This window comes from Salvelinus alpinus, chromosome 1 (genome assembly GCF_045679555.1).
Source record: "Salvelinus alpinus chromosome 1, SLU_Salpinus.1, whole genome shotgun sequence".
NCBI lineage: Eukaryota > Metazoa > Chordata > Actinopteri > Salmoniformes > Salmonidae > Salvelinus > Salvelinus alpinus.
In genome coordinates, this window is record NC_092086.1 from 24,363,417 (window position 1) to 24,375,243 (window position 11,827).

Consider the following 11,827-nt stretch of genomic DNA (forward strand, 5'->3'; position numbering starts at 1 on the left):
TATCTATAATCCCCAGTTTACAATTGGCTCATTCATCCCCCTCCTCTCCCCTGTAACTATTCCCCAGGTCGTTGCTGCAAATGAGAATGTGTTCTCAGTCAACTTACCTGGTAAAAATAACGGTAAAATAAAAATAAAATAAAAATATTGATATATGTTTATATCCTGAGAAAAAAGGAGGCCTACACATCAAAGGACTGACATTTTGTATTTATCTAAAACGATCAGCTCCAGCAATCAGAAACAATGACTTTATTCAGATAGCCAGGATATTTGGACAGTAATGACACAAAGCAGCCAAACATTTTCCGTATAGTGAAGGTGACTACAATTCAGCGTAGAATCCGTGAAAGCGCCATTTCTATAAGGTTTGCTTTGAAGCAGGAAGGAAGGAAAGGCACTTCTCCCAACCAAGTCCCTCTTCTATCAGGAAGATTTTGTGCATCAAGTGGGTTCCGGTCAGGCAGGCAGGGCTGGTTAGTTCAATGGCAGGCAGGCAGTAACAATACTTTATGTCCACTTCATTTCCATTGCAAATCAGGCCCTGAGCTCACTGGGTTCCCAGAGTTCCCAGCAGCTCCCCGTTTCCCTGAAACAAGCAGAGTAACAGGGACTCATTAACAGCAATGAGACTATAACTCTGATAGCTATCCCCGTCCTAACAATGCAACCCAAACCTGGGTTCTGATGGTATTTCTTTCAGAATTTGATTGAGCCTGCTGGAGTGCATTTTTTGAACTATTCCTGTTATTTTGGACTTTGTACTCCATTGTTGAAGAGAGTTAGCAAGTAAGCGTAAACCTGTATCCTGTGCATGCAACTAATACATTTTGATTAGATTTATTCCACTGATTCCATTGCAGGAGTGAAGCTGAAGTATTTGTAAGAAAACAAATACTGTTTGAACCCAGTTTGCTAACAATGGGATCTGGTGAGGTGGTTGTGGCTTTGTGATGTGCCTGGGTTCATCCAGTGTTCCGTAATGGGATGTGTCCCAGACCACGTCTTTCCAACAGTCAACAATGGCTGTGACAGGTGGAATGTACATCAGACCTTGGCCCCTGCTCTACACACAAAGCCCCCGACAGAACTAACCCTGTCTAGATCTGGTGTTCACTGACCAAATACTCTGATGGCGTGCGCCTGCGTGCATGCGAGCGTACGTGTGAGCATGCATGTGTGTGTCTTGTCATTCTGTGTGTCAGTGCGTGCGCATGTTCCGAATTGTTCCCATTAATATGAATACAAATGGAAGATGAATCCATGGCTGTACTGGTCCAGTGACTTGTCTCGTGTCATTGAAAACTGCATGAAATACTTTGAAACCCATTAAGGTTGGAGATGAGAGTGTTGCTCAGGTTTGACTTGCTCTGCTTTTCCAGTCAGTGGGAATAACCCTCCACTTCAGCCTCATCGTTTACTCATTTACAGTAGAGCTTTCAAGAGGGCCCCGGCAGAAACATGGTGAAAGGACGTTCTCTCTCGAAACAGGACCCAAGCCCCCCCCCCCCCCCCCCCCCTCCCTTCTGTTCTTTCTCAAGAGTTCCTCCTGAAACTATTTGGCAAACAATGGTGAAAAAAGACAGACTTTGAAGGAGGAAAACAACGAGCCGTTCCTGAACCACCCACACCCCATCTGCTGTGGTATTATCTTGTCTCTCCTTTTTGGTATTAACATTATGTGCTGACATGATTTCCTGATTCTATGTTGTGGTGGTGGTGGTTGTTAGGGGCTACCACCGGTGGATGTTGTTTTGTTGTTTTCGGGGCATTCGTTGCGATATGAAACAGCCAAGGGAGAAATCTCAAGAAAAAAGAATCCACCCCCATGTGCATCTAATTGTCCATTCACAGCCCTCTTAATGACTGGTCAGTTCCTCTGCCCTGCCATTTTCTGTCCAATTATTTATTTTCTCTCCGTCCGGATAAATGGAGACAATGAGGCCCTCCAGCGCATAATGACTCATTAAAATTCAGCAGTTCAGTGCTGGCACTTGGCTTTCTCCCTCGGACCCATTGGGGACGGCTGCTTGGTGGCATGCGTGCTAGTGCCAACTTGAACATTCTAGGTTCTACCCAGTGGACTAAAGGAGCAGGCAGGCAGGCAGGCAGACAGGCAGGCAGACAGGCAGACAGACAGACAGAAAGGCAGACAGGCAGGCAGGCAGGCAGGCAGGCAGGCAGGCAGGCAGGCAGACATTCTCAGTCTTCTTTGCCTGTAAGTTTAACTCTGTTTGAACTATTGAGGTTCTTTCTTCTTCTTTTTAACAGTGCAACTACCCACATCAAAGGTGGGAGGGGTTTCCCAGAACTGTGTGTGTGTGTGTGTGTGTGTGTGTGTGTGTGTGTGTGTGTGTGTGTGTGTGTGTGTGTGTGTGTGTGTGTGTGTGTGTGTGTGTGTGTGTGTGTGTGTGTGTGTGTGTGTGTGTGTGTGTGTGTGTGTGTGTGTGTGTGTGTGTGTGTGTGTGTGTGTGTGTGTTAGATGTGGCCTACAGAATGGTGACAGAAATAAAGACTGATGGAACCCTAAATAGTATTTTAGCATAGTGTTTCAGGTGAAAACTCACTGATTCAAATGGAAGCCTGTAGTGAGGAAAACTAACTGATCCAAATGGAAGCCTGTAGTGAGGAAAACTAACTGATTCAAATGGAGGCCTGTCGTGAGGAAAACTAACTGATTCAAATGGAAGCCTGTAGTGAGGAAAACTAACTGATTCAAATGGAAGCCTGTAGTGAGGAAAACTAACTGATTCAAATGGAAGCCTGTAGTGAGGAAAACGAACTGATTCAAATGGAAGCCTGTAGTGAGGAAAACTAACTGATTCAAATGGAAGCCTGTAGTGAGGAAAAATAACTGATTCAAATGGAAGCCTGTAGTGAGGAAAACTAACTGATTCAAATGGAAAACTAACTGATTCAAATGGAGGCCTGTCGTGAGGAAAACTAACTGATTCAAATGGAAGCCTGTAGTTGGGAAAACTAACTGATTCAAATGGAAGCCTGTAGTGAGGAAAACTAACTGATTCAAATGGAAGCATGTAGTGAGGAAAACTAACTGATTCAAATGGAAGCTTGTAGTGAGGGAAACTAACTGATTCAAATGGAAGGCTGTAGTGAGGAAAACTAACTGATTCAAATGGAAGCCTGTAGTGAGGAAAACTAACTGATTCAAATGGAAGCCTGTAGTGAGGAAAACTAACTGATTCAAATGGAAGCCTGTAGTGAGGAAAACTAACTGATTCAAATGGAAGCCTGTAGTGAGGAAAACTAACTGATTCAAATGGAAGCCTGTAGTGAGGAAAACGAACTGATTCAAATGGAAGCCTGTAGTGAGGAAAACGAACTGATTCAAATGGAAGCCTGTAGTGAGGAAAACGAACTGATTCAAATGGAAGCCTGTAGTGAGGAAAACTAACTGATTCAAATGGAAGCCTGTAGTGAGGAAAACTAACTGATTCAAATGGAAGCATGTAGTGAGGAAAACTAACTGATTCAAATGGAAGCCTGTAGTGAGGAAAACTAACTGATTCAAATGGAAGCCTGTAGTGAGGAAAACTAACTGATTCAAATGGAAGCCTGTAGTGAGGAAAACTAACTGATTCAAATGGAAGCCTGTAGTGAGGAAAACTAACTACAGCGACTCTGTGGCATCCTACAGACAGTTTTCACTTTTCCAGTTTTCAATAAACAGTTTACAAAAATTCCAGCTGAAGAACTGTCATTACTAATATATTCATGTTTTAGATGGGTGAGGGATATTTGTATATTTTGTTCATTACTCTGCTGTTAATACAATCCCCAAATTGAGCATGGCAGCGCAGCAGTCATGTTCTTCAGGAATTCAGCACAGAACAAAATGTGTTATGAAGATGCATTTTGAGATTGTATTAACAGTGAAATAATGAATAAAATACAAAAATAGTGTAGTTCTCCTTTAATCTGTAATACATGGCTCTGTGTTCGACAACTGCTGTCTACTATACAGATGTGAGAGCAGGAGGAGGGCGGAGCTAAACAGACGGTACCTCAAGCTGCTCAATACGTGCTGCTTAAAACTTTCCACAAAGCTTACTTATTCAAAGCTAACCGAGAACGTTTAACACGACCCTATTCTGTTGTCGTGACCCTATTCTGTTGTCGTGGCCCTATTTAGCTGAATCAATCATTACTGGAGGTTGAGAAAATAAATGTCATATATCATCCTACATTTCAAGCCTAGAGCTACTTCAACCTAAACTGGTCCAAGACCTGTTTGTGCTGTCATGTCAAACAATGACAATAGGAATTGGCAAGACGGTACAGACAGATCTGGGACCAGGCTAACTTCAACCTATCACATAATAACAAATTTACATTAAAAAAAAAGGCACAGTCAGTCAATGAGAAAAGTTCATTTTTATTTCTTTACAGAGAAATGGCCAGCAAATGGGTTAGCTGTGGCGTGTGGATGACCTAGTTAATATAGATGATGACATAGTTCACAGTTTAGTCATTAAAAACATACACTGCGATAATATAAAGAAAAACACTGCATTCTGTGGACATAAAGTAGAGTATGGTGGTCTGCTCACAGACAAACTGAACAGACATTGAGGCTGTTACAAACGGCACCAAATTAAGATTACGTAGAGATTATTTGATTCTGTAGTGTGGATTACTGATTGTACTGTATGCTGCATGAAGTCTGTTAATAATCCAATTTGGAAATGATGATAAAGCATTAGAAGACACAAATACGTTCTGCACATTGTAAACTGGGTTACAGTGAATTGGCATCTTATGACTTCTGAAGAATTGACCCAAAACACATACATGAACGTTCTCACATGCATTCTGTCATAGTGAATAAGAAGACTCTCTATCTTTCTTTGTAAGCTTTCAGTGGCCCTGTTTAACTCAGATAACAGTACAGTATGCTGCTTAGTCAATCAAAACAACTGTTCTGTCCTTACCTGTTCATGCTTGGTCCCCTGGGACAACACACACATCTGTGTGTCGTCCTGTCTGCATGAGTCCAGCTGACGCGTTACTCAGTGTGTCTGGTGTTATCTTACCCCACTTCCTTAAACCCCACATCATAACTAATCGCAATTGGTCAAGCATAGCTTCCAGGCACCTGTTGGATCAGGTGGCATTCTATTGGTCTATTGGTATCTGTTGCATCATGTGATATTAAAATAGATCTGTTCTATTGGTCCCACTTTGCTTTCCTGCAACTTGGAATGGAGACAATGTTCATTATTGGTCATCTAGGGAATGATGATATAAAATGTAGTAATGGGTTATGGAATTTCTACTGTACTTAGATCCACCACCCACCCATTTCCATTTAATAGACATTGTGATATACCTCTACTTTGTTACTGGTGTTTAACGACTACAAATAACACGAGAAATAATGTGATGAACATAAATACATATTTAAGATATTTCTAAGATCAAAATAACAACAAAATGAACATTTAAGAATTCAAATTAACAACTGAATTAAGACTGGTCCACTGATGTAAATATCTGTGTGCATATTTAAGTTATACAGCTCGGCCTCATACTGTAGTGCACTACTTGACCAGAGCCCTATGGGCCCTGGTTAAAAGTAGTGCACTGTATAGGGAATAGGGTGCCATATGGGATTCAGTCTGTGAACAAAAAAAATCTTAATCCCAGAGCTTCATTCCAAAAGTATCTGTTTCTCCATCTGCTTCACCGAGGACTTGGGCCTAAGCGTTATTCTCTCTCTGTCCTAGTCCGTGGCAGGCCTACACGCTGCTGTCTCAACGGTGCACATAACACAACAACTTGTGCAGACCTGGGTCGTGTTCATTAGGCACCAAACAGAAGAAATAATAAAAGCTCATTTTCCATTGCAATATATCTTAAAAACATTTCCATTGTGTGCCCTAATGAACACAACCCTGAACTTGAAGAAGGAGTGGCTGTACTAGATGTGTGTGTGGGGGGGGGGGGGGGGGGTCCGACTCCTCACAGAGGAATTTTGGCTCGCCTTTGATTTGATTTCTTTGTCAAAGTCAGTCTTTCTGTCTCTCCATGGTTAAGGTAAAACGAAAAAGGTTTGTATAAAATCAGCAGGCACTTCGATATTTTTTCTTCGATATGTTCAAATTGGCACGGGGATAGCCTAGCACCCTCCAATCCTCGTCCTCCAGTTCTCACATTTCCATGAGACCTGGGTTGTGTTCATTGGGCACCAAACAAAGAAAAAGGGGAGGGACTTCTTGGACTTGTAGAATAACAAATGTTCATCTTCGTTGTCTGTTGCAAAACATATTGATGAACACGTCCCTGGTGAGTAATGAACAGTCACCTACGGTCTGGATAGGGTGGTGTACACCGGCTGGTCCCAGTTGGAGGTGGGGGGACTGTGGGTGGGGGGAATGGACAAACTGTTGAGGATGGGGCTCCCGTGGTACGCCCTTCTGGAGGAGTGAAAGTAAGGGTACTGGTACAGGCTGGAAGGGTAGCCTGAGTAGGGGTTGTAATAGTTGGAGCTCTGGAGGTCTGTATAGTCACACTGAGAACTGGAGAAGGAGGCTGCAGCTGCGGATGACGTCACGCAGGTCTGGGCTGTGTAGGAGTGGGAGTAATCTGAGTGGGAGGGGGAGCTGTGAGAGTGACTGTCGCCGCTGTAGTGGCTGGGGCTCAGCTGCTCCGTCTTGATGTGGGCCCGGTGCTGTGGGACCGCCTCGCTAGAAGTTGAGGAAGAAGCAGACATGGTGGCACTCTTGCGGCTCCAAACGGCACCGTTCGCTGTGACGTGGCTGTATGATGTATACGAGCCGGCACCAGATGCAGGGTTTGGTCCATGGTGGCCGTGGTGGTCCACGCCTGCACCAGCGGTGGAGGCATGGCCGTTGAGCGGTAGATACTGGTCAAACTCATGCACGTCGAAGGCCTCCATGTTGCTGATTACGTCGGTGCTGAGCTCGGAGATGTCCACGTTGCTGAAGTCGATGTTCTGTCGGCCGCTGTCCAGCAGGCGCCGTCCCTCGTGCTTCATGTCCTGTTTGCCCCCGTGGTGCAGGTCCGTTTTGGGGGTGGTGGGGGGTGTGGGTGGACCGTGGGGTTGGCCTTGAGGATGGTGAAACAGAAACATGTCAGCTGTGTTGTAGACCACACTTGGGAATGGTCCAAGTGATCGAATTATAGTCGAATTTGATCACATTTAATTAATTGGTGAACTTAGAATGTCATGAAGCTTTGGGGACATTCTGTAAAATCTAAATATTATTAACAGTTACCGCACAATTAGCTCCTAAAAAACAACAGACATTGTAAAGTATTGACTGTCCTTAGCCATTTACACGTCATAAATTCAAATAGTTGACTACATAAGATGTTAATTGTGCTATTTTGACACATTCTTTCTCGTCAACTCACCTGCATGTTCAGGGTGGTGGTGTCCATCGGCTAGGCCTGCCAACAATCCTGGTTCAGCCTTGTACATGTGATTCCCCAGCTCTGCACCAGAGTCGGAGTCACTCTGCCCAGGTTTCACACTCTTCCGACGCCGAGGCTGGTACTTGTAGTCGGGATGGTCTTTTTTGTGCTGCACCCGAAGTCTCTCCGCTTCCTCCACAAATGGCCGCTTCTCATTCTCTGAGAGTAAGCTATGGTAATAGTGTGAACATAACATGTAAATGAACTATTCAGTTGGTGCATTGTAATAGCCTAATTATAAAACCAATAGACTTTTTTTTAAAGTAGGCCTATTTAAACAGGGAAGATAATTCTGGTCATTAGGCCACAATTATCCAAAGTGGAAAAACCTCCTTTCCTCCCTGTTTTTCTTTCTAAATTATGCAAAAAAGTGCATGTTTTCTATTGATGAACTGTATAGACTTCACAGAATAGTGACTGGAGTGATGACCTAATTCGTTTCTATTTAGTGACACATCTCTTTAAAATCAGATTCAGACATTTTACTGTATCAAGTATACTTGTTTTTGTTTGATAGGCCTATGTAAATTATATTTTTTTAGTTATAAACATTTCCACTTGGTCCTACTTACCGCCATAGCTTCCCCAAAGTCTTGCTCAGTTCGGCATTGTGCAGATGAGGGTATTGGTCCGCGAGCTTTCTGCGCGCCGCTTGCGCCCACACCATGAACGCGTTCATCGGTCTTTTGACATGGGGTTTATTTTTCAGCAAGCCATTTCCCCGAACGGGCATGGGGACGAGGGACCAGTCGTATCCCTTGAGAACCTGCGACACCGCGTCACGTATGCAGGCTGGGAATCGGTCATCATCCTCGCCGTCCAGTTTCTTTCCTATACCAGCGAGGAGTGATCCGTGTCCATCTGATCCCGTTGGCGACGAGGGCGCATCCGAGTCGGAATCATCCTGCGACATGGAGCTCGTAGTCCCCGCCGGGCTACACGGTGGGTCGCTGATGGACTTGTCATGCTCTGCGGTCATTTTTAACATTTGATCAGCCTCAAAAGGATTATATCCGGTGTAAATAGTCTAGTGTCGTTGATTATTATTTTTTGCGCCGCCGACTATTCAAGTGAAAATAATGAGCTAGAACAATTGCGCATTTGACGCACGCTGAACCATGGTAGGTAGACTCCTTCACAACATCAACCAAAACTCAGTTGTTTTCCCTTTCTGTGTTTGTTTGTTTTTCTTCGTCCTGTCCTGTGCTGTCAGGGGTGGTACAGTTCTGGACGCAGCAGTCTTCACAGTGAGTGCAGAGTTTGGGCGATAGAGGAACTTTACTTGAAGTTTGGAGCCCTCACTCCACCTTCTGCTTCTGATTGGTTGAGCCTTATCACCATTTTCGTTTCCGATTGGTTGTGGTTTTGAATGGCAAGTCATTTGTAAAAAAAATAAAAAGTAAAATATATGTTTTTGTATTAATGTTTTCATGTTTTCCTACTCACCCCAGCATGCACTCTCTCGTTTAGTGCGGATCAGCCTACCTATTTCGCAATCGCAAATAACGATTGAACCGTTGTTTAATGCATGGAAAACACCTCCAATGTGACGTTGACTAAACTTTATCACAAAACATGAAAGTGTCAGAAAGAACGATTTCCAATCTTACGTCCAGTAGTATATTTACACATCAAGGAATTTAAGTTATTTCTAAAGAATAGTTCTAGAATAGTCCTCCATAAACGTACTGATATGTTTTGGTATGTAAAATATTTTTGAAAAACTTGGGAGGCATACTTTACTTTTGTTCCATACTTTCTAGACTATTTCACTATTAAGTTGCATTGCATTATTCACAAATAATATGCTTTATTTCAGTATCCTTATGTTGGGTAGCCTAGTAAATATGCATTTATCCTGGTCCAAAAATTACTTATTTAAGCAATATTGTGATTTCAAAAGATATTTGACATAATCCTATGAACATATTATTTGTGATATTTCATTACCTTATCAATTTGATTCCTAGTAGTCACGTCGATGATACCGAATCATATAAAACAATGTTAATGTCCTCAGTGCGCTTCTAAGTTTAAAACACACTCATAAACACATGTGTTGTATTTATTGTCTAAAATTTCATCTAATAACATGCTGACGCGTTTGAAAGAATTGCATTTATATCCTGGATAAATAATGGTAAATATGAGTTTTAAAACATCCAATGACAAAGAGAATATTTATGTCATGTTGACAAGGGGGAATTTTAATTTAAACCATTGCATAGAAAACGTTTTGATATGAAATACAAGTTTCTAGGTATTACAAATATGTAATAATATATATCCACGTCAGGGACTTGGATTAAAGCATCACATTAACTCTCTATTCTGCACAGCCACTTCATTGTTGAAGATGAAAGTCATTCGTTTCCAGTCCTTGCGGACATTTTGACAGGGTTTTTATCCGTAGGCTAAGTTTTGTTTGGACAAAATAGTCACCGACAATCGAAATTCATTCACATGGGATAAGACTATCAAGCGAAAATATTGTAAAGAGGTAGGAAATAAAAATGTCCAGGTAAAAAAAATATTTCGTTTATTTCATTCGAATGGCAACAGATATGTAATGTTATCAATTGGTCAGATATTTGTTAAAAGTTGTAGTCGGACGCTGGAATAACAATTATAATTGGCTTCATGATAGCTTGTACATTATTTAAAAATCCAAATAAAATATAAACTTTTTGAACGCGCAGGGAGTTGGCTATTCTGGGTCCCATTCTAAAAGCTATTGAGACAAACCCGTATTAATGACAGGTATGAGAACATAACCAACTCTCCACAGTCGGTTCAGCGCGGTGTCCAGTGTAGTCAGTGGTGCTCTGGGTTGTATTTCTGTAGCTGCAGCGCTCTCTTGCCCATCAGACGCCGTCGGCCAATTAGGATACGCCAGTGGCACGGTACCACCGCAAGTCAGCGCATAGATATCTGCCCACTTTGTGCCATGGCCATGGAATTCAATCTGACAATGTGAAGTACAAATGAAAAGTAATTGTGAAATGAATACATTATGGTTACATAGGCCTACTAAGACACATGTTTTATTGTTGAAGGTCATTCTAATAAATAACTTGTGAGAGATCAAATCAAATTGTATTTGTCATCTTAACGTGAAATGCTTACTTACAAGCCATTAACCAACAATGCAGTTCAAGAAATAGAGTTAAGGAAATATTTACTAAATAAAATAAAAAGAAACACAATAAAATAACAATAATGAGGCTATATACAGGGGACACGTCTGGTCCTAGTTGCCTGTAACATTGCAGTCAGTCGTAAAGGTCACACAGAGACAGCACTGTGAGCTTGCCAGGTGGCAAAATAAGTTCGATGCCTATGGTGAACTTAAAAGTATTGGGGAAAAAACGTTTTGAAAAGACTAAATTAAAACTTAGTCCACATGGCAATAAAAAAATTGAATACATAAATGAAAAAATAACATTTTCAACGTGTAGATTGTTTATGTGTCAGTTCAACAGACACATAATCAGGGTGCTAATTTCATTTACACTGTAGCAGTGACTCTCATCTCAGTTTTAGTTGCCTATGATAAGACACATATATCCCTGTGAGGGGCACAGCCTGGATTTGAATTGAACACTATTAACCATGTAAAGAACCCTCCTAACATATCAAAACATAGACCTCTGTTAGCTTTAGACAACATAGCCACATCACTTACACGCTGCCAGTTCAGGGACACGTAGGCTAACGTATCAAAACATAGACCTCTGTTAGCTTTAGACAACATAGCCACATCACTTACACGCTGCCAGTTCAGGGACACGTAGGCTAACGTATCAAAACATAGACCTCTGTTAGCTTTAGACAACATAGCCACATCACTTACACGCTGCCAGTTCAGGGACACGTAGGCTAACGTATCAAAACATAGACCTCTGTTAGCTTTAGACAACATAGCCACATCACTTACACGCTGCCAGTTCAGGGACACGTAGGCTACTGTAAAGCTCTTTTGTTAACATTATGATAGTAGTGACTATAACTGCAGCCAGGTTTCACAGTTGAACGAGGAAGTCCATCTCTCAAAGACAGATGTCTGTTTGTTATCCATGAGGAAAAAAACACAACTCACTACAAATGAAAATATGAACAGGCCTCTTTATGATATTGAAGGCTAGAGAGAACGAGCAGAGGAGATAAGATGAGAGATTGAATCACTGCCTTTGTTAGTGGCTTTGTGTGGCTCTGACCCCATGTACATCTTTCATCACCGCTCTTTCCATTGAAAAGACAAGCTATGTTTCAGTTGGCCGGCAGTTGGTTTTATTCAACGCTCACTGTAGGTGCTCAGGGAACAGCTAGGCTAGGGGAATGGGAAGCCACCCTTTGGATATCTACGAAT

At 42.1% G+C, this 11,827-nt stretch overlaps 1 protein-coding gene across 1 annotated transcript; it reads right to left on the minus strand.

Moving 5' to 3' along the window:
- Positions 1 to 6,101: 6,101 nt before the first annotated feature.
- On the minus strand, positions 6,102 to 8,851 carry LOC139571647 (transcription factor Sox-8-like). Its single transcript, XM_071394710.1, has 3 exons — positions 8,031 to 8,851; positions 7,399 to 7,628; positions 6,102 to 7,089 (listed from the first exon to the last, which is right to left on the minus strand). Exons 1-3 carry the CDS (start codon positions 8,444 to 8,446, stop codon positions 6,326 to 6,328), a joined length of 1,410 nt encoding a protein of 469 aa, XP_071250811.1. The 5' UTR covers positions 8,447 to 8,851; the 3' UTR covers positions 6,102 to 6,325.
- Between the last annotated feature and the right edge of the window lie 2,976 nt (positions 8,852 to 11,827).